Raw genomic sequence first — 24,334 nt, 5'->3', positions numbered from 1 at the left:
GAGCCACCCCAATAGGATTACTGGGGGAGAACTGCCTCGACCACAACAGCGGAAGATGACACTGCCACTGAGAGGAAGCTCAGACTGATTCCATTGGATGAGCTGCAAATCCCCAACTGCAGCCAAGTTGACATTGCCAAAAACCAGCTTCTGGACCCAACAGCCCTTCCTAGAGCTACCTCACCAAACACACAAATGGCCCTTTTCTGGGCCACCATTCCAAACATCTCAAACAGTCCTTTTCAGGATTACTATAAGGTTGTATGGTGCCACGTGTAATCCAAGCAATTCAGCGACAATATATACAAACATAATAGAAGATAAAATGATATAATCATTCAAACTGGACCAATTTCATTTTCTTTCTTTGCCTGATCTGTCTTGGAGCACTTGTTGAAATTATTAAAGGACATGTAAATATATTTATTTATAGAAAAAGATATTCGAGGCAGTGTAACTATAACGTCTCACACATATTGTAAAGCAAATAGTCCTAATGAACAGTATACTGAAGTAAATAGAACATTACGATCCTGTAAACTTAAAAGAAAAAAAATCTTTTACCTTTCAAAAATTTCAAATGGATACCAACATAGAAATAAGAAAAATTCAATTAGGAAGATACTGCCAAATGGGATGTATATTTTAGAAATCGATCCTGAAGATTTACATAGATTAACATAACACTAATCTAGTGCCAGAACAAAAACTGATTACAAACAGAATGGTCTATAAATTTTTTTAAGAACATACAAACAGATGTTTGCTGTAAAACTGATGACATGCATAACAAACCAAATTATGTAATTAAAACTTTACACAAAACATAGTCTTATTCTTTAAAAAACATTAGTCAACAATGGTTTTGTTACAGAGTCAATATTTGCTGAATCTTATGTATTTTTGAATGCTTATTACAAATATTAGAATTTCCCTATTGACCTCAGGATTTTTCTTTGTAATTGTCCTTTCCAGCAAGTGCATGAATGATGCAAATACAGGTATATTATTTATTTATTGCACCAGTTAAGTTACTAAATAAGCTGAGTTTATTTAGCCATGAAAAATAATTATTATTTCAAATGATTGCAGCACACAAATGATTCATGTCAATATTTTTTTCTAAATATAATTATGTCACACATTGCACAGCATATATGAATATTTTTGGTGACTCTGTACTAGATATAATATTGTAAACAATAAACAGTTAGTTTATCATGCTAGCTAAGAAAAATCTCAACTACATCTGGGCTCATATTTGCTGTAATTCATGTGCTGTTGACTGTTGGTTAAATGGATTTCATCACATGATATTTGCAATTTCAATGGTTTGGAGAGAACTGAAAGGTCACTGCTATTTTTGTATAATAAAAATAATAGGATAAAATCAAGACTAGACATACTGTTATGTCTAGTACCACCAAAAACATGAGACTTAGATGAAGCTGTTGTTGATCTTAGACAGTTCAGCTGTTTCATCAACAGCTTCAGCTGTTAATGAAACTGTTGAATCTTAGATGAAGATGAAGCTGTTGATGTAAAAAGGTTGTGCAGAAGATGAACAAAGGAGAGACCCAGACTTTTTATAAAATACAAATACTGAACCATACTTAATTAATTGATCAGAAATTCTCCCATCACAACTGAAAGAATGGAATCTTGTACAACACAACATTAAAAATAAGAGCTTTTCATGACAGGCATCCGTAGGGGAAGACACCCTCCATGTGGTAGTTTCAGTTGCCACACCACCTCCTCCATACCTAGCCATTATGGGCTTTATCGAAGAATTTCAGAACCTTGGCAAAAGCAACTCTCAGCCTTGTTCTTGCCTCAGTCAGGATGCTACCAAACCAAATACCACATTTGATATTCCCATCAGTGTACTACTAGGAAATGAACTCTAAAAAAAAAGCACATCTATAATGAATTTTTAACAAGACTAAGTAACATGAGGAACTGAAATTAAAAATGTAACTGCCTACCCAATAGGTTAGAAGTTGGGTTCAACACACAACCATAACATAACACAAAACAAGAAATAAACTTAAAAATAAAACTAAATAAACAAAACACTACAAAAATTCAAACCTTATAACACAAGAACAACAAAACCAAAAAACCAGGTGGAACACTAAATTCCCTCAGCAATCCATTCTCTTGCCAGGTACCTGATCAAATTTTCAATTATTACCCATTTGACCTGGTTTTTCTAAATCTTACGGAAATCTAATGATGAACTGTGGATGTCTTATCCATGCACACAAGTTCGTATTTTCTGCATTTGTGAATTACATTGTATGCATCACCTAGTCCATAATCTGGATACACACCTGAATCCACCAGGCCAAATCACTGGAGTCTGTCTCAGAAGGTGCCATGACCAGAAAGAAACTGTATCTTATATTTGAACCCAAGGGGTGCTCCACAAACCAACATCTGGAAAGAGATCATACGTATAACACCCACCCTCTGCCTCATCTAATCTAGCCTGCCATAAAGTATTGCCATGCTACTCCATCTCATGAATTTCTTGAGCATAACTGCCTCACACACACCCTTATACAGAATAGTCATAGCCTTAAAACTAAGACCCCAATCAGGATTGACCACTCGTCGAATACCATATAAGGCATGACAGACCTTCTCCGCAATGTAATTAAGTTGCTTCAAGAGACACCCTGAGGTACTTTTGAACTTGAACATATTTAATATGAAGGCCTGACAACGAAACACAAACCTGACACCACACTGCCAAATGGCCTTTAAGAAGCATCATCGTAGTCTTCTCTAGGCTGAACGGAATCTTATGTTGATGACCCCACAACTGAAGTCCTGCATGCCTGGATCGTTCAGAGCTTAACCTCCCTCCACAAGGTTCCTTCAACCAGCATTAGCCCATCGTTGGCAAAAGCCATGATGAGACACCCACTGGGTAATCTCAGCTGCAGAAGAGAATCAACTCCACCACCCACAACAATGGACCCAACATGCTACCCTGAGGACAACGTTTGGACAGTGTCTTGCCTGCCCTCATGGAGCAGCACATCACAGCGCCTTAAGTAATTTTGCATTACTTGAAGTTCATAAAGTGCATTATCTCTTTTGTAATTGACGAACTACAGAAGGCCACTCTGGTTATTAACGCACTGGAGGACATATTCTTCCTCGTTAGCTCTTACCACATGTATCACGTGGAGTATAGCGTCCACTGTACCTTTTCCAGGATGAAACCCGTACTGATTTTACATCAATAAGCTTTGTTAAATCAGCCTCTCATTTATACGCAGATACAGGACCTTTTCGAAGACCTAACTATTAACTGGCAGCAATATCAAGGCCCTAAACAATGAAATAACGGAATCCTTGTTGCCTCCTTTAAACAACAATTTAACAGTACCCTTCTTCCAATATACCTGGAAGTATCTTCTAAACAGTAATCTGTTAAACACACATGTGATTAACCCCAACCAAGTGAACAAGGAGCTCCGTTACTACTACATCAAAGCTTGAGCCCTTGCCCCTACCTAAACCACAGATAACTTGACGCATTTAAGCATCAGTAATCTCCAAGGACATTGCACCCCTGTAAAACTAAGCAACCTTACACTGCACCTGCAGATGTTATGCGGTTTCTCCAGCTTCACTGTCATCAGGCAGTAAATCGTCAAGTAATTTGTGTAAGATCTCAAAATATGACCAAAATTACACCCAATCAAGTCAAGAGGGCAGACAGAAGAACATCCTTACATCGCTTGTGTCCTAATATCCTATAGACGACTCCCCAAAAATCTCTCTTCATCGTCCATATTGTGAAAATATTGAGATCTACGATCTCTGTACTCAGATACAAGAACTGTCTGTCATTCCAGATTACCCTCACATTGAGAAGCTCTCAGCAGACTGACAGCCTGTTTCAAAGCTGAACAGAACTATTTCAAAGCTGTTTCTCTTGACCAGAACCACGGGGAATTGAATTTTCGGTGGCATCAATAAAGGCCACCAACAGACTCACTGCCAGGTTCTCCAAATCCAGAACCTCTAGACTCCAATCCAAAAGTCAAAGCCTGACTGAAGGAAAATCAACAAATTTTTCCAGTCTGCATGCCTGTGCAGAAAATGACCCTGCTGAACCTTAATGTTACATTGGTACCCATCACTCAAACCCCCAACAATCTCATAAAGAATCAATTGATGATCGCCTGAGTAATCATCAAACTACCTTCTAATTACAAACATTGGCAGTAATATACCTACCAACAGTAACATTGAAGTTCGTTCCTCCAAACAATTCTCCATCGCCCATCTACATTACCTGCATAGGTGGGCAACTCCCAGGAACATTAAATACCTGAGGACCATGCTGGACTAAGTAGCCCTCTACTAATTCACCGCAATCATCAGTGAAACCACTATGCCACAAAAGTGACTTAGCGTTCACATCCACACCAATAAGTATTATACTAGTACCAGAGAATCTAAGTATAATATCACAGACCTCAAGATGATGATCAGCAGGATTTCTATACTGAAAATATGAACTTGCAACATACAGATGCAAATACAGAACATCCACATGGACCACAACATGATTATTTGAGAGCTGTCAAATGAAAACACAATCAACCTCTATTCTGCACAAAACAGCAGACATACTATTTGAACCAAAACAAAACCTCTACCAATGAGAAAAACCTAGCAGTTCACCAGGTACAATGTATGGATGCTGTTACAGAACATCCAATCCTCAACATAGTGCTATCTCACAAAGATCAGTCTGAACAATGTAGGCACTCTTAGCATTTAACTGTCCAAATCTAACCTTTAAATACTGAGTTTTAAAACATTTCAACAGCTCTCAAATAGTGTCTATATTCTTTACTATTGACAGGGTGCTTTTGGTCTTTACGAGACCACTTAAAATTAATACAAGTCGGACCCTCCAACTTCTTAGGGCATTCGTCATGCTTGTGCTTCTCGTCGCCACAATGAGAGCACATACTGCAGGATGATCACAGAACTTAGGCCTGTGACCATACCTGCAGCACTTAAAAAACACTGAACACTTAAATATTTCTTAACTTGACTAGAAAAGAACTCTATAAACAGTGTGCCTTCCTTAGTGAACCTGTTGGTATTACTGACCTGGAAGATACTGTGTGGAAGCACTCTGCCTCGCACCTATCCAATTTAAACAATACCCGACATTCAGACTTAAAAGCCTGGTCCATCTGAGTACTCTGCTCTCTAATGACAGTCATCAACTCATCCTCAGATAGTCGCCAATCTATATCATAAATTATGATTCTCGAGTCGACTTTCATATCAGACTCACCAACCTTTAAAGAGTCAGAAATAACCTTAATGGTTTCCTTGTCAGCAATGACTAACTGCTTTTGTGTTTCCTTAACATTATAAATCTTCAAGTTCAACCCTTTTTTTTAAGAAGACGTGATGAAATTTGTCCATCTCCTTGCTGGATTTAGTGGTTGCTCCTTTCAGCACAGTTTGGGAATCACTGTCCTAGAGTTCTCTATAATCTTTAACAACTCATCAAATGCTCTAGTTAGCACAATTGAATTTACAACACCTCCAGCAAATATCTCAAAATCTTGGATGTAAACACCTTTCCCAGCCTGCACAGATGTTCCTGACACCCCAGCCTGCATATGAAAGGAGTCTTTCATGTTGGAAATAATATCTCATCAATCCTTTTGATTCCTGCAGCTCATATGAAACATGTGTTGGATATGATTCAGTAAGAATATTTGTGAAATCTGAAAATAATAGGCCCTGTTAGTTGGTTTACAACTTGCGTATACTAAATTTTGTTGAAATCGGGGATAGGAAGAATCTTTGTAAATAAGAGTGGTAAAAAGTGAAACATTCACTACATGAGAGGACATTGTGAGTCCAGCACTAATAAAACCTGAAAAATTTTACCCTCCATCATTACACATTAAATTTCATTAAAGCAATGGATATTGGGTTTCACTTTCTAAAAAGTAAATTCCTTAACATAAGTGATGCTAAAATAAAGGAATCATTGAATCGCTAAAGATTCACTTCTTAGATTTTCTCCTTGCCAATCTTGTAGTTGTGAGTGATGAACACCATTCAGAGCTCCAGATTTTTTTTTGAGTTCTTTTACCAAAAAATATTCACCCTGGAAACACATTACCAGGGAAAATAGAACCTAAGAATGCTGGCTGACTACCGCTGGAATCTCAAGACTGATGTATCAACAGCTAATTACACCAGAAAATCCAAACAAAGTTTTAGGCACAAATAATATTGTTATTACAGTCACAATGCTTTTTTTGTACTACAAAGAATTATAATTACAAGAAAGCTCTACCTGATAGCTTTTAACATTCTTGTTACAAACCAAAATCAAAATTTTCGATTTTATTTAAAATCTTTCCATGATTTATGAAATGTGTGAAAGATTTTTCAGGTTAAAAAAAATAAATATGACTGCAGTTACAAATATTCCAGATTCCAATTAAATTGAGCATTACAATCTTACCATATTAATTTAGAAATAGTGGGGGTATTTGGCAGGAGCTGTGTCTTTAAGCATGGCCGCAAACCTTATGAACATTGAGTATGCCTGTGGTGTGATGTTAATATGCTATTAAAGTGAGTAAATGATGACAAATGACTTCTAAGGTCAGAGAATTAGTAAGATCACTGATGCAAGTGATTGACAATGATGTTTTTGGCTAAAGCAAATCGATGGTGGTGTTGTTTACTCAGCATAGTCTGTGTGCTTTAGCCACACAGGCTATGTGGCATTGGCTGCATTGATATTTTATAGAAAATATCTTTAATTTTCTCACTAAAATTTTGTTTCTTATTATAAAAATATTTTTTATACTATATTATGTATTTATTACGAGTGAACTGACATATAATGAAAGGAAAACAAACTGAATTAATATTAACTATGAATTAATAATATTCACTAAAAAATATAAATATTTATATTCAATATTTTTGCATCAATGTTGATGTGTCTGCTTACTGCTTTTTCATAAGGAATAATTTTAAATAAACTTACTTCAGTGTTCTTTGGAGGATAACATTTAATTAATTACTCTATTCCAACTCAATTTTAAATTTCCTGTTACCCTATTAAATTAGTTTTATTAAACACAGTCGATATATTTTTAGTTATTTTCATTACAAATGTATTTTTTCAAACAGATCAAAACCAATAATTCAATCAATAAATAATGGCAAAACGCTTAACCAATTAAAGCGCTTTCAAAGTTACAAAACAGCATTCAAGTTTTTGAATGCATCTTATCACCTCAAAAATAACATGTACAATTACTGGTGTATACCACATATAATAATTTAGAGATACTAGAGACATAACAGAAATAAATGTACGAGTACCAGAAAAATATATATGTAATTTTAAAAATAATCCTAAATTCATTAATTAGGATTATTTTTAAATTTAAATATTTTTCTGATACTTTACATTTATATCTGTTATTTATTATTCTTGTAATTTTTAACTGCTGGTAATGTAATTTTGACAAAGCATGATATGCTAATATTTTATAGTAATCTTGTTAATTTTTTACTGCTGAAGATGAAATAATTTTGAAGTGTACTATTGAAGGTATTTGGTGGTTTTGATATAATTAATTATGGAGGCAGGTATAACATCTGGGAGGATATAGTATAATTTATAGGATTATAGAGGTATGTATAGCAAATCAGATTGATCAATGCCTAGAATCATAATAACCAAATATTTATCAATCATGTATAGAGTTTTCTCTCGTATCTTAAATAAAAGAGCATTTCTCCTTTATTCCTTTATCAGTAGTAAACCAAGAAAACAAATTAAGATGAAAGATACTCTCTCAAACTAGATTTTAAGAATTTAGGACAAAACAAAACTGAGAAATTAAAGCAAAACATGTAGCTCTACAGTAACTGTCATTATGGTCATTAGCTTTTTGAAAAAGCTAATCCAAAATACAATCACAAGAAACCAAAGTTTATAAACCACGAAGCATGAAGGAATCAAAGAGATTTCTTAAAAATTGTAAAACAATAACATTTCAGCATATCCCATCATATGTACTTATAAATGAGAATGTAGCAGTAAGTCTGCTGGCAAAAAGGGTACAAAGACAAGACAACAAATTAAACTATACAACGAATATCAATCTTCAACATGACAAAATAGAACACTAGAAAAATTCTCAAAAGGTAGTAACCAACAACTTGATTTTAAATTAACAGTGAAAGCTCTCTGTAAAAAAAAATATATATATCTAGAAAACAGTTTATAAAATTTCTACCTTAAAGGACAACATGGCTGTTATGATGCACACACCGATAGATCTAGCTCAATTTCTAACTACAATTTGTAAGTAGCAGAACACTATAGAAAGAACACTTGTCTGTGCAGTTAGATTAACTATAAAAAAGACAAAAATTTACTAGGAAAACAGAATAAAACATGCAATCAGCATTAAGAAGGCAACAATATAATTTTTAGTGTTAACTAATATAGTTATTTAATGTAACAACATCCTGATGCAATCCATAAAGCTTGCTTGTGTGCCAGAGTAGCTTTTTCCATTTCAAGTAATTGTTAATAAATTTTTTTTTCTCATGCTGTAATTCTGTCACTTTTATAGTTTTGGGGAAGATAATGCATCAAGAATTAAAAGATTTAATGTGTAAAAAATGCAGAAAAGCATATCTTATATTAAATTCACTTGCAAGTATTTTTTATTCTTTAAAAAAGAGCTTCCTGTAGTTCACAGAGAGAAATCCTACCTTTTTAAAGCAATTAATGTGATTCACAGATCTTGCTTTTACTCAACTTTTTCCATATTGCTGTTGCATTCTATTAATAAATCTTAGCTGGTTTCACACCTTAAAAATTGAGAAACCTTACCTTTCTTCTTTGGATAAAGGAGGTCTAATTTTAAATTGACAATTAGTGGTTATAAGTGTCAACTTAAAATTAGACCTACTTTATCCAAAGACAGTGAAAAAATATTTCCATGATTGGATATGAGGTAGAAATTTGTATCAGATCAGTCAGTATTGCAAGATGTGGTGACTGGAACAAAAATAAAAATTGTCCCAAATTTTTTCAAGAAAATATTGTTATGTAAGCCTTAATTATAACCCCAGTTGAAAATACTTAATCATAATTATAATTGGCTAATAATTTCATTACCTTCTTACATGTAAACAAAAAATACTACTTGGAAGTAAACGCAGAATGGAAAAGAAATACATACATTTTTGCCCTGAGGTAGATAATCCCCACGTCCGGAACACAACATCTATGTTCCACGTCCAGGGCGGCAACAGCTGTACCTTTGTACATCACATATAGCTGGCTAACGGGGTTCCGAGTAAATTCCTCGGTTATGCTTTGCTAAGTTTGACCTGGTTCCAACTTCAGGTCACTAAACGGACTGGATTTTTGGCTACCTGCAGGAAATGAAATAACAAACGATTTTGGAAATGGATTCATACCATTCTTAGAGCTGGCGATGTGGCGGCCAGGATCAATGTTATTGCAGGTGTAACGGAGACCCTTCCGTTGTCCACATGCCCCCTGCGATGGCAAGCATGTAGTTAAGGTGCCCATGTTCGGAGCATGGGAGCCCTGAAAGCTTCGGTGTGTAGGGGCCTGGAGTCAGTGCAGAGACTGCGCATCCGCTCTCTGCCAGGACATATGCCGGTTCCACCGGAGTACCGGATAGGACCTCCAAGGTTAGTAGCCCTGGAGTGGGGGTGTACCCCGGCGGCTAGCCTTGCTACAGAAGGGATCCACTGTTCATGAACATTGAACATTCAAACGTGGCAGAGGGTGCACGTAAACACCCTCGTTTAGAAACCGCCGATTCGCCACAAGCGAAGCGGAAAAAAGTAAGGAGAGTGATAAGATTAGAAAAGATGCTGATAAAATCAGTAAAGATTTGAGAAAAGCTTTGTTTGGAAATAATGTTCCCAAACCAAGATTTTTGGTCATTACAAAAGAGAATGGTAACTTCCAAAAGGTAAGTCCATTCTTAATTGCCAGAGAGATTACAAATTGTGCTGGTGGTCCTGTCAAGGAAATCCGTAAGACGTTTAACGGATTACATGTCGAAACTATAAACGACATGCAAAGTCAGAAAGTCCAGGCGTTGAAGAAGATCGGTGAATTTGCGGTTACTGTCCAACCGCATAGTGCACTTAATTCATCTAGAGGAGTTGTTGTTTGCCGTGATCTTCTTAACTGTACTGAAGAAGAAATAGTGCAGGAAATGTCTAGTGTCAGGGAGTGACACATTGTCGCAGACTTTCTATGAGACGAAATGGTGAGATTCTTCCTTCGGCCTCTCATGTTTTGACATTCAATAGGCCAAGTCTTCCTGAAAAGGTACGAGCTGGCATCCATCGGCTTGATGTACGGGCATTTATTCCGCAGCCGATGAGATGTTTTAGATGTCAACGTTTCGGACACACTGCAGCTAGATGTGAAGCGCAGGAAATTTGTATATGCGGAATGAAGATTCATGAGGGTGATCCATGTAAAGACCCTCCAGTCTGCATTAATTGTAAAGGGCACCATAACTGTCGATCCAGGAACTGCCCAGTATACAAATCAGAAACAGCCATTCAGGAGGTTAAAACGCTTCAAAAAGTCAGCTACCCTGAAGCGAAGAAGATTGTAAACCTACGTACACCTAGACCATCGACTTCATACGCAGAAGCAGCTGCTGCTCCTCCCCCCACACCTAAAATCAACGTGGAGCAGTTGCTTAATACGATGGCACCAAGTCTCGCGACAATGATAGAAAGAATCATTGATTCCAAGATCGAGTCGACTCATCAGATACAACAAAGTAAACATGAGAAGGCTCAATCCCGGACTGACGTCGCCGACAGAAGACCCGTACCAGCGCAGTTTAAAAAACCGGCAAAATCCTCGATTATAACTCCAGCAATAGACGTAATGAAGAAAAATCTTGATTTATTCGACAAAGATCTAAAGATCACCCCGACGACGAGTCATATAGCTAAGGATACTGTGACAAGAGTACAGGAAAAATCTGCGTCAACCAAAATGGAGGTGCAAGTAACTATCGAAAAAGCACCAGACACAGACGATATTAAAACCGTACCTACAGAGGCCCCAAAAGCTCAGAGAACAACTGTGGCGAGAGCATCTGTACCAGCCGGCCCAAGCACAGCCTTAGACATTGAATCGAGTTCATCAGCCGCCGAAAGTGCATCGGTTGCAAGTTTAGACTCAATTGCAACGATGCTCACAGCACCATTGAAGCTTTCATCAACAGATGTAAGCCGGCGAACGTCATTGGCGTCAGAAAGAGAAGACGATGCCATGTCCGAAGCCTCAGACACTCTGTCGTCGGAAGTTGAGGCCGTTCGCAGAATGGAAAAGCGGTGTAAAAAAGGTTGGCCGAAAGGAAAGCCTAGAAAGTAGAATAATTGGATCAGAAATTATAAGGAAAAGTAAAATTTTGATCATTTTTTGACACATGGAAATGTGAAATTTTGAACCTTTTTTTTATTTTTTTTTGAAGTGGGATGGATGGGGCTAATGACCAAAGTAGTCGATGCCCCTAAAAACCTCAAAAAAAAAAAAAAAAAAATACATAAGTATAGATTGATATTATTTATTCAACTGTAATTCACAATGAAAAATGATACGATGATATATATATATCTTAAGAAAATTTTTTAAAAATTATAAAATAAGTCAAAGTTTTTTAACCTCATACAAATTTTTAGGTGTACATAATACATATAAAAACCATTTTTCAAAAAATTAAATATAGATGTTTTGTACAGAATTATAAAATAACTAAAAACATACACCAATCTAATACCTAGGATAGTTGTTCCTACTCTGACTGTAATGATGCTGTTGTAGTTGACTTTGTACAGGTGGCAGGTGTCTAGTTGTAGGAAAATCTCTGTTAAATGGAAACTGACTTCTATTATTGTCAACATCAGCGTAAGGAGGTCTAGTGTCACTATTCATTATGCTATCTCTTTTTACAGGGTGAATGTTTTCTGAGAATTTACCAGCAGAAGGTGTTGTTGCTTCAGTACCATAAGGAAAACTAGTATTTCTATCGTAAACTCCACCATCATAATTCATCATCCGATGACTAGTGACAGCAGATTGCTGATACGGTTGTTGCTGATAATAATTTACAGGATAACTTGTTACATTTTTATTATTAGTGGTTTCTTGAAAAGAATTTGCAAAAGCACTTGACTGTGGTCCTGGGAAAGATGCATGCTGAACCTTTTCATCAGAATCAAGATTTTTTGGGCTTTTTGAAAACTGTAATGTTTCTGACAAATCTCCAACAGAATCACCTTTTTTTGCTGCCTCGACTATATCTGCCAGCATGGATTCAATCTTTTTCCTCTCCTGTGTAAGTTCTTGTTGTCTTAAATTCTCAGAAGCTGCTTTGTATACATCTTCTACGCTATAATCATCATCATCTTCATCGTCATCGTCATCATCATAACCATCATTTTTACCGTCAGATATTTTCTGAGGTTGTTGGTCAGCTGATAGATTAATATCTCCAGATTTTGATGTGAATGGTGACAATTGGCTACCTGTATCCGAACAAATGACCTTGTCAGACTCCAGACCTAAAAGTGCATGCAAATTTACTTCTTTCTGTAATGCTACAATTCTCGCTGGTTCAGAAGATTCCAGTTTTTTGAAGTATGATATTAATTTTGACTGTTCATTTGGTAAAAGATCTCTAAAATTTTCTAGTAAACATTTTAAATCTTTGTCTGTTAAATCTTTTGTAAAGCTATTTAGAGAGTTCGTAGCATTCACCACGGGTAGCTTGCGTACACAGAGTTCAGATTTTCCTTCCATAGGTCCTCGTTTGTCTTCTTCATCATATGCTGACTGTAATAATCTTAGACCACCACTACTCGATTGTACTTCACCACTAGCAGGAAGCCCACCACCAATTCCACCTACTCTGCCTGTAGGTATTTCACTACCAGGATGGCAATTTTGAGTCTGCTGACTGACATAAGCAGCAGTAGTAATAGGTTTTGAACTATTAGATGAGGCCTGTGCCATTCCCACAACCGCATTTATTAGTTGTTCAAGCTCATCTTCAGTCACATCTGTTTTTCCTTGAGCAATAAGTGCACCTGCAATCTGCTGTGCGATAGCCACTCTATCAACTGTACCAATACCAGGAACTGAAACAGGATCAGCAGGAGGTGCAGGTGGTGCAGAATGCAATGTCCTTTCTCTCTTAGACATTTTCGGAGCACAAGAAAATAAGTCTTCAATGTTTCTTAAAGCTACTTTTGTAGCATTTACAAAATTTCTATCGACTAAACCTGCAAAAAGCAAACCTTTTAACTTTTCCTTGACAGTTTCAAATAAAACACACTGCTCTTCATCACATAAAATATCTTGTGAGCTCCCTTTACAAACCTTTTCCATAGCAAGTGCCTTAGAAAGCAATGAAACAACCTTTGGCCCCAATGATCCAAGCTGACTTTCTAATACAGTTATCAATCTTAAAACAGATACAACTCTTGGGGCATTATCATCAAACGGTATAAAGCCTTTCCGAGCACCAGGAGGCGGCAATCTAGACCGCAAATGTGAATCAACATGGCGATTTTCAAAATTTTCTTCATATAAATTTTCATTTTCTTCAATCACTGAAGGACTGGGAGTGCTTTCTTTAATTTCAGATCCTGTCAGAGCTTTCCATGTATTTTTTATATCATCTACTGTAACATCTTTCATTCTTTCATCCGGTTTATTATCAGTCAACTGACAGTCACTTTCTTTCTTCTTCATATCTTCCTCATTTAATCCAATTTTTTCTCGAAGTTTTTCCTTTCCGTTTTTAAATTCTTCATCATGAATCTCTTTCATACGTTTATTCCAGAATGTTATCCACTCAGGTTTGAAATCATGTTTAGCTGGATCTTTACCTTCAGTTTGTAATTCTTTATAACGACGATTCCAAAACACCTTCCATTCCTCAGGATACTGAGGATGTTTTTCAGGATTCTTCTCATAGTACTTTAACTTATCGTCTAATTCCTTAGCATACAACCTTAAATCTTCTCTGAACTTCTCCCATTTATATTTCTGTGATGATGTGTCCTCCTTTGATACCATAGGTCTAAAACAACAATAACACTATATTATAAAATATGAACACAATTTAAGAATATTACCTTAATATCATTAATTTTAATTAATTACTCATTTTTACATAAAAATTGCACAGAACACGAAATACAAACAATGCCTGGTAGAAAGGAATAATGCTTGGTAAAGGTATAATAAAGATTATTATATTCATAATCTTATCCTATTAATTATATTATATTATTATTATACTGGATTAACTTGTGCTATTATGTTCAATTATTAATATGACATCATTAATTATAAACAATAAATAAATATTTGATTAAAGAAAATAAAATTAATAAGCAATAGTTCCAAACATTTATGGAATTTGCAATTTTAAAGTATACGTAACTGATGACACTAGAAACAAATTATTCTGTAGGATAAGACACCTGTGACATTATCCTGATCGCCACACCACCTCCTCCATTCCTAGCCATGATGGGCTCTACCGGAGATCGTCTTTTACACCTTCTAAACTTTGTAGCATAACACAGTCATCAGTTTGGACTCTCAGTATGCCATCGATACAAATGCCTCACCAGACATTTCCATCAATGTATTTACACAATCAATCGCCTTTGTATAGCCTCTTCCAACCACAACAACCTACCATAACTTGCAACCCTCAACTATCAAATTAACTGATCCACAGAAGCACGATCCCCAGCAACTTCCTCTAGCACTAAAGGTTTCATATAAAAAGTCTTCCTATATCTAACTTCAGTTAGACTATTCACTCAGATCATTATTTGGTTAGTAAACACTAAAAAAACTACCCTTCATGCAAACAAAACTTGAAATTTATTACAGTGCATCTCCCATCAGAATTACTTTGACTGGAATTTCAACAAAAATAACACAAATATATATTAATTTTACACTAGCTATATTACCTAGCCTTTCTCCAGTGCAATTTTTTTATCTTTTTATGTGGAAGAATACACTCAGCCAATATTTCACTAGATTTTTTAATGAAAAAAGGTTTAGTCCTGGCCCTATCTCAAAATGTACTTTATTCAAATTTAAATCCTTATTTAAATTCTCATAATTCATTTTTTTTTTTCTAAAATGTGTTCTCAATCAACAAACTATTCTCTCCTGAGTAAACATGGTGAATCCCTATTTTCAAAATAAAATGTTTCAAAGGAAATTTATTACTTTATCTTATTGAGTTTAGCTAAATCGCTACCTGAACATACAATTATAAAACAATTTCACAAAGATGAGATCTGAGTTCCTCAAACTAGTGTCATAAAGTCCCATACAAATACTATTTTAGTTAAATTCTCTTCTAGATTGCATCCAATTATAAAATCATAAAAAATGTTAACAAATTGATTTAATTAACAGAATATTAGAAGAAAGAGCATTATATTTATTTAGGGAAAATGGATAAATTAAAATGTACTCGAAAAACATAACTGAATCCAGAACACAAAGACTGAACTCTCATTCCAATTGGCACAGATACAATAAAAAAATAATCTCCCTTGTAACATAAAGTAGTAAAACTAGAAGTCTTGTACACAGAAGAAATGTTTACAATGAATAACCAAGAAATAATGGATAATCTAGAAAAGAAGGAAGGAAAACACATTAGAAAATTATTAGTGTTGAAATTGTAAAAAAAGATCTGTAAAATAACAGAAAAAGTATAGAAATAGATTTTCAGACAATGAGAAAAATAAAAATTAGCTTTTAAAAGTTACCTTTCCAGAATAAACAACTTATTGACAAAACATCTTAGAATTCCTCAATTATACAAAAGTAATGAATAAATTGTTCTAGTGTTGAAATTGTAAAAAAAGATCTGTAAAATAACAGAAAAAGTATAGAAATAGATTTTCAGACAATGAGAAAAATAAAAATTAGCTTTTAAAAGTTACCTTTCCAGAATAAACAACTTATTGACAAAACATCTTAGAATTCCTCAATTATACAAAAGTAATGAATAAATTGTTCAAGCTGATTCATGAAGATCTAGTATTAATAAGCATAACAGAAGAAACCATTAAGAGAAAACCTATGGCAAATATTAAAAAATGAAAACCAAAGAATTCAGGATAAACCAGTCAAAACATAGAACACGCTAAAATAGAAGGACAAAAGAAAGCCATGTCTGGAAGAATGAAAGCTTATTAACATAGAAAAGCTTGACTGCATTAGAAATAATAAACGTACAAATCAATTATTTGATTTGTGGTGGGGGGGGGGGGTTAACACCTCATGCTAAACTTTTCCATGAAAAGATGTTCATCCAGCACAATTCCATTATATTATATAAAATATTAAATTGCATCTAACGGAGCATAAGAATAAAAATTAAAAAAAGGAACTCTCAAATTAACTGTTATTCATCATTACTTTACCTAATAAACATCAGAAACTAAGTAACTAATAATATTACAGTGATACTACAAGTTAATGTATTACATATAATTAAAAACATTGTAAAGAATTTTTTATTAAGATGCAGTAATTTAAATACAGAGAGGGTGATCATTTAAAAAGTTATCACATTTATTATTCAACAGCTATCAGTCCCATCATATGTATTTGTAGGCATGTATACCAATCTCGGCAGAAAGCTTTTTAAAATTATTTTCAAAGGGGTGGAAAATTATTTTCTCCACTACACCTACCCCAACTCAAAAATTTTAAATGGCAATGGTAACATTTAATTACATTAATCGACAACTTAAAAAAAAAAAGACTTGGTTTAAAGAAAATTAAAATCTACCCACCCCTTCGCTTGATAGGTGTGAAAAACCATTTGGGTAGTACTTTTTTTAAATTTCAGTCCAACAAAAATAACGGCATGTAATTTTATAAACTATTTGAAATAATCAATCTCTGAATAAAAACTGTGAAAATTATTTTTTAAATTACAAACACAAAATTTCACCCTTAAATGTTTTCTAAATTTTGAAAGGTTGAAAACTTATTTTTTTAAAGTGATATAGCTTGTACACTTCATTGGAAGGCCCTTTGAATGGCAAGTAATTTAGTACAAATAAAGTAAAAATTGGTTCACTGGTATTGAAGTTATGAATAAAAATGCAGGTTTTTTAGGTTATGTTGGGATACAGTGTTACTGACCCAAAGCATTAGGTCTGAAATCATCCATTCTTGTTAAAAATATGGGTTTTAGGTTTTTCCAGCATTGAAAAAATGTACCAGTAAACACAGCATTATAAAAGCAGTACACATACAAAAAACCAATAAGTACCTACTTCTTTGCTGGCAACATACTGAAAAGTTTATGTTTTATATATATATATATATATATATATATATATATAAATCAAAAATTAATTATATATATAACAAATTATATAATTTTGCCAATTATTGAGATCTTAGTTTCTGTAGTAAACTTTTGCAAAGTTATCTTTCATACTGTATGTAATTATTGGCAAAAAGTATTTATATTTATTTATAGTTTTTATATTTATAGTATTTATTTTATCATCATGTTTTATTTAAATTGTTGTGTTCTTTAGTTAAAATTATCATTTGGTTTGTGTTATTGTTCTACCATATGGCTTTTCATATTTGTCTTTAGTAAATTTATCTCTGTAAAATGACCCAATCTGGAAATTTAAAAATCCAAAATCTGGAAGAAAGTACTTAACTAATTTTTACATATGGAGAACAAAATAAATGTACTAGAAGAACTACCCAAGCGTTAAATGAACGGCATCCAAATAAAAATGTTTCACACTTTTACATGAAAAAATTCCAGAAACTGGATCTGTCAAGAATAAGAAACTTGCAGGGCAAAAGGTTTCAGACGAATTAACTTTGGTTCAAATCTTGGAAAATGTAGTAGCAAATCCTCAGAGCTCAACTCATAAAATCTCCCATGAAAATGGGGTTTTTCTTATAATTCTGTTTTCACGACATTGAAGTTGAATAAATTTTTCCATGTAAAATTGAGGATGATGCTGCTGACAGAAGGATTGAATTCTGTGAAGAAATGATTCAATTAATAGATGCAAATCCAATGTTTATGTAAAATACTCGTATTTTAATTCATCTTCTTTCTAAATGGCTTCGTTAACAAACATAAAAGGCAATACTTGGATCAATGTAAATACTCATGTTTTCAATGTTGGAAACATGCAGTATCCTGAAAAAATAAGTGTGAACCATGAACAATCACTCCAGTACTTACAGATGGGAATCTGACAGGTGAAAAGTATTTGCAGTTGCTGGATTAAATTATTCACCCACTAATAGTCTATACCTTAGAAAATCAGATGAAATATGTTACTTTACGAAGACATGCTTCTCACTTTTAGCAAGATGAAGCACTTGCTCACTGTTCACTTCCAGTTCAAAAATGGTTGGAATGAATGTTTCCTGGGCAATGGATAGGTAGAAGAGGAACAGTTGAGTGGCCGGTAAGATCTGTGCTGATCTTACACAATTGGGACTTTTTTTTTGTGGTGTCATTTAAAATTAATAATTTATAAAGAAATTCATGCTAACATACAAGAGTTAAAATAAAATTGTAAGAGCATGTAAGGATGTATCCAGAGAAACTTTCATTAAAGTAAGATGTAAATTTCAACAGACTTTATTGTTTACAGGAAAACTGGAATCATTTTGAACAAATGATTTAATAATTGATACTTTTAAATGTGTTTCATTTATTATTTCTGAGCTTATGATTTAAGCTTTATTTTTTTTATTAACAGTTATTCATATATGAATTAGTTTTTATTTAATTATTCAATCATTAAGTTTATCTGATAATAAACTTTCAAAACCAGTGAACCAATTTTTATTTTATTTGTACCAAATTACTTGTCATTCAAAGGGCTTCATTGAATGAGGCATCACAAGCTATAATGTCTCATTTAATAAAAAATAAGTTTTCAACCCTTGAAAATTTAGAAAACATTTAAGGGCAATATTTGTGTTGGTAATTTAAGAAATAATTTTCACAGTTTTAATCCACAGATTATGACTATTTCAAATGGTTTAAGAAGTAGTATCATTTAATTTGATAGTTATTTTTGTTGGAATAATTTTAAAAAAAGTACTACCCAAATGGTTTTTCGCACCTATGAAGCAAAGGGGTGGGCAGATTTAATTTTTTAAACCCAAATTCATTAATTTTTCCGAGATGTTACCATTGCCATTTAAGATTTTTGAGTTGGGGTAGATGTAGTGGAGAGGGTGTGTTCAACTCTTTTGAAAATAATTTTAAAAAGGTTCTCCCCGAGAATGGTATACATGCCTGCAAACAGAAATATGATGGGACAGATAGCTGTTGAATAATAAATGTGGTAACTTTTCAAATGATCATCAGGTATATGGATCACCTGGGCTACATGAATATATAACAGGTTAATAACTAAGGCAGGTTAATACTAACCTGCCACTAGAACCAATGGGCACTTTCGGCCTAACATAACGTCTAAACCGAGATGGTGGTGATCTTGAATGTCTGGGTCTTGGAGACCTTGAACCTCTTGATCTAGGTGATCTTGAATGCGACCTTGAAAAAGTGTGTCTGCGTCGCGGATATGGCAAGTGAGGTGACCTATCTCGTCTGGATCGTCCATATCGAGAACCCGAATGTGATCTTGATCGAGATCTGTACCGATAACGTGCGCTAGGCGTCCTAGATCTTGAACGAGAATGTCTGTGATGGCCAGCACTAATATAATGCCTCCGTCTGCTAGCAGGTGATCTACTCCTAGAACGACGATGTCTGTAACGAGAACCGACTGGAGATCTCATTCGACTTCTTGGTGAACGTGAACGAGATATGGACCTCTTGCTGGACACACTGGATACAGTAGAAATAGAAGATAGTGACTTTCTTCTAGGTTCTGGTTTTTTCTTTTCTTTATCTGAATAAAGAGAATTAACATTCATATACATATTTTAAAATTCAAGCACTGCATTTTTTATTGATTATCAATAAAAACATTAAACAAAAAACTACCAAATACAGTAACCATACACAACTGACAATTGTGTTATCTTAAATAATCACCTTATTTCTATATCTTAATTGTGGAATTTTTTAATAATTATTACTAATAAATAATAGTGTATGTAAATCATATTAATAAAAACTGAAGATTTCAATAAAAAAGATACCTCCTCATTCAGAAGTTCTGGTTTATTAGTGTATGCGTATGCATGCATGTGTGCGTGTATGCTTGTGTAAAATACAGACACAAAAATGTTTTTACATTAAAATAAAATCCTTATAAATCCATTCTGTTTTAGGAATTTATCTTACCACTACAAAAATGTTTTAATACTTAAAAACAATGTTCTTTACAAAATGAGTTAATAATGAAAACATATGTGATAAAGAGAGAAATTGCAGACTATTACTGTAATTTTTTTATTTTTCAGTATAATTTTGTTGGCCCACACATTTAAATGTAATTATTATCAAGGTATGAAATAGCAGGCTTTTAAAGTTTATTTTCAATATATGTTTGTTGTTACATTGAGCTTGCTTTTGACCCTTCTTTGAGCTAGTGGTTGCATGTGCATCACTACTTCTATTGAATATTGTATGTCTTAAGTATTACAACATCCATTCTATACTAATTGAATAGGACAGATTTGTTTATTTTTGCCGAACAGTAATTGGGTTAAGTTTGGATAATTGCTACACACCCACCTCACCGAAGGCCCTTCAAAACTATTTGTTGTTCAGGTTCTGAAGAGTGCGTGGCAAAGGATTGGCAACAACTGTTGGTCTGCTTATACCCCTTGGGTGCATGCTGTAATCTGTGGAATTGCGTGATTGCTTACTCAGCCAAGTTCTTGCGCAGCTGATCCAACAGCGACTAAGAGGTGCTAGTGACAGGAGAATTTATAGGCCTCTGGCTGTCCACAGCTCATTACGAGCAGTTTGTCACATTTTTGGGTTCTCCCATTTGAATTAGTAGGTAGATAGAGAGCTTAGTTAGATTATTATGTTTTAGTCAGCAACCTAAACAATCCTTACCCAGTTGAGCTTGGGTTCCTCCTTATGATTTTCCTTCTGACACTGACACCAAGAAGCAACCCAAGCTCAACTGGGTTAGGACTGTTGAGGTTGCTGAAGTAAGGACTGACGGATTCGTCAGCCTCTTCTAGTGATGAAGAAGGTCAGGCAGGGATTTCCACCCAGGTAAAGGAAGATGTTATAACTGATTTTCTGAAATCAAAAGGTAAGCCTGATAGCTCCATGCCTCTGATGATGGTTTTTAGTGAGCAGTTTGTGGCCTTTCTAAAGAATCTCAGAAATGCCTAAGCTAGTATAAGGTCAAAATTCATCCCAAAATTGAAAGAATTTGAAGTTTATGTCTGCACTGGCAGAAGGATATGAGGCATTGGCTTCTAAGCCAATTCAGATGAAGGAAGTGGTGGTTAAGGAGATGTTCCTTTGCTGGTTCCTAAGACTCCTATGGCCCAGCAGAAACATTATGCAGATGTTATTAAGGAACAGGCAAGAGGCCAGTTTGTCTTGAAAGCAACCAGAGGTCCTGTTCATTAATATGAAAGAGGGACATACCAAAACTAGTAAAGAGATGAGGGAAGAATTTCAAGTCAATCTTTGATCTCAGGTGGAACCTGAGTATTTGAAACATAAGAGAAACTACAAGGGTTAATCAGATTTAAACGTTAATTTTGCTATTCAACGCAGCAAGCAGTTCTGAGCTGGATGGCAGAATGGGGGTCATCTGTTTCACAATGTATAAAAAGGTGTAAGGTGATCGCCAGTTCACTATTGAAGAAATCACATCAGAAGTGGGCATCAGTTATGGGAGAGCTTAATCCATTATCACTGATCATCTGGCTTTGAAAAATTAGTACTCTATGGGTTTCGAGGTTGTTCACCAAAAATCAAAAACAGGTCAGGTTGGAGATCTGAAATACATTGATTTCAGCAAGGGGATGATTTTTTGAGGCACATCATCACATGTGATGAGACATGGGTCCATCATTACACTCTGGAGTCAAAAATGGCAAATAAGTAATGGTGAAGGAAGAATGAGGGGCTTCCCAATGCAGGTCAAATCCTATCTGTCAGCTGGAAAAGTTCTTGCAAAAATTTTTTTTATTCCAGGGGAGTTTTACTCACTGATTTTCCCCACAAGTAACAAGAGGTGAGTGCAGCTTGAATGGTTGATCAACTCATCCTCAAACCTTTTATGAACAAGGAATACTCAAACTTCCAAATCGTCGACAAAAGTGTGTAGATTGTAGAAGACTATACAGAGAAATGATGAAGGTATGAATTGAGTATATATTATTAATCAATAAATCTATTAAAAAAACAAATTACTACTATTTATATTTGATTCATCCTCGTAAGAAGGGGCTTGTTGTGGTGGCTGATAACAAGGAGACAGTCAAAATTATATTGGACTCGTTAATTGTCGAGAAAAGCAACATGAGAGCAGATCTAAAAAGAAAGAGGAGTCTGAGAATGATAGTTTATGATACTGACTGTCCTCTAGCTGATGATGTGATGTCTCTCAGAGAGTAGAACACACAGTTGGATTATACTGCATTTTAGTCCCAGTGTCGGTTTTTATTAAAACAGGTAGGCATGATGCAGAGCACTACCATGGGGTGTTTGAGGTGGGTCCTTCATTGTTGAAGACCTTCCTCACTGAAGGGAGGCTGATTATCAATTTTGCTTCTTGCAGAGTCAAGGAGTACATCGATGTTTAGCGGTGTTTCAAGGGTTGTAGGTATGGTCACAGGGCTAAATTCTTTGATCTGCCCGTTATCTATGCCCACTGTCCCAAAAAGGCTGATCCTCCATTGTGTATAAATTGTAAAAGGTTGAGGAAAGATCATAAACACTCTGCTGATAGCAAAGAATATGGATCATATTTGAGAGCTGTCAAGATATATTTTAATTCTCTTGATCGTTAGTTTTGATCAGTTGAAATTGTTCAAATCGAGTTAGGTGAAGTTGCCTTACATCATAAGTTAGATGTTTTGTTGCAGCATCCATATATAACACCTGGTGATCTGCCAGGTTTTGCAGGATTGAAGCAATTTTATTGTGGTTCTGACAGCATGTCCGCTGTTTTGCATAGACGAAAAATAAGTTGTGTCTTCTTGCTGCAGCTCATCATGTTGTTGTAGGGTTGATTCTCAGAACTTACATGTATATGTTGTAAGTTCTTATCTCCAATAATGTAAAAAAGTCTGGCAGTGCTTATGCAGATTATTGTCGTGAAGCAGTAGAAGGTTTTGTTGTCCAACATGACAGATTTTTAATGTTTCTGGTGAACTGCCAGCATACGCTGGTATGATGGATGGTAGATGCAAATTGGCCAGCACAGATAAAAATGTTATGGTTGGAAGATCATTCCTGCATGTGTTTGTGGTGAAAAGGTTGTCAACGATTGCTCTAGCGACCAATGACTTTTTGTCTTTGAGATCACTGGTGGCCGAGTGATGGTTGCATGTGTAATTTCCCAGTTCAGCAGGGGCATTTTCTGCACAGGAAAGTCAATTCAACTGGTGAAGGTTTGTTACAATTCTTTCAGTCAGTCTCCATGTCTTGGATAGGGAACTGGATGATGATCTTGATCTTGAGAACCTGGCAAGTCAGTTAATGGTGGCTTTCATCAATGCTGCTCAGCATTCCATTCCCCGCAGTTTGGGTTGAGAGAGTGAGGCCCCTTGGCAGATGCAGAAACTTACTAACCTGAAGTCAAACCTGAAGACCTGAAGTCTGGATACTTGACCTGAAGTCTGGATACTTCTCCTGAAGGCACTCAGTGCTTTCTTTCGAGTTCAGTTTACAGAGGTCCTCTCAAACAGAGTGACCCCATGCAGCGAGCAGATTTGGCTTCAAGGTATAGCAGGAGCTGAGATGATCACAAGGTCATCAAACATAGGCAGATCAAACATTATTCTTGGAGTTCCCCAAAGACTCATCAGGTGTTGTTTACATAGTGCTAGGGCATAAATGAAAAAAGAACATTCTACGTACTCTCAAGAAGGATCTCCTACGTATTTTGTTGGATAATCTTTTGCCAGACGATGATTTAGCTGTAGAAACTTTAGCATAGTCGTGTTCGAAAGATGTTGCTTTTAACTTCTAACATCATGTGGATGTTATGTTTT

At 35.0% G+C, this 24,334-nt stretch overlaps 1 protein-coding gene across 2 annotated transcripts in view; it reads right to left on the bottom strand.

The window, feature by feature from the left end:
- Positions 1 to 11,665: 11,665 nt before the first annotated feature.
- LOC142334478 (uncharacterized protein CG7065-like) overlaps positions 11,666 to 24,334 on the bottom strand; it is a 76,226-nt gene continuing 63,557 nt past the window's right edge. For both annotated transcript variants that reach the window (XM_075382540.1, XM_075382542.1), the window contains 2 exons: positions 19,605 to 20,085; positions 11,666 to 14,201 (listed from right to left, as the gene is read on the bottom strand). In XM_075382540.1, coding sequence (XP_075238655.1) covers positions 11,888 to 14,201; positions 19,605 to 20,085 — 2,795 coding nt within the window. In that variant the 3' untranslated portion in view covers positions 11,666 to 11,887. The remainder of the gene's footprint in view (positions 14,202 to 19,604; positions 20,086 to 24,334) is intronic.

This window comes from Lycorma delicatula, chromosome 1 (assembly GCF_047948215.1).
Source record: "Lycorma delicatula isolate Av1 chromosome 1, ASM4794821v1, whole genome shotgun sequence".
Classification (NCBI taxonomy): Eukaryota; Metazoa; Arthropoda; class Insecta; order Hemiptera; family Fulgoridae; genus Lycorma; species Lycorma delicatula.
The sequence above is the reverse complement of the archived record's forward strand: the minus strand, read 5'-3'. Positions and strand labels throughout refer to the sequence as shown.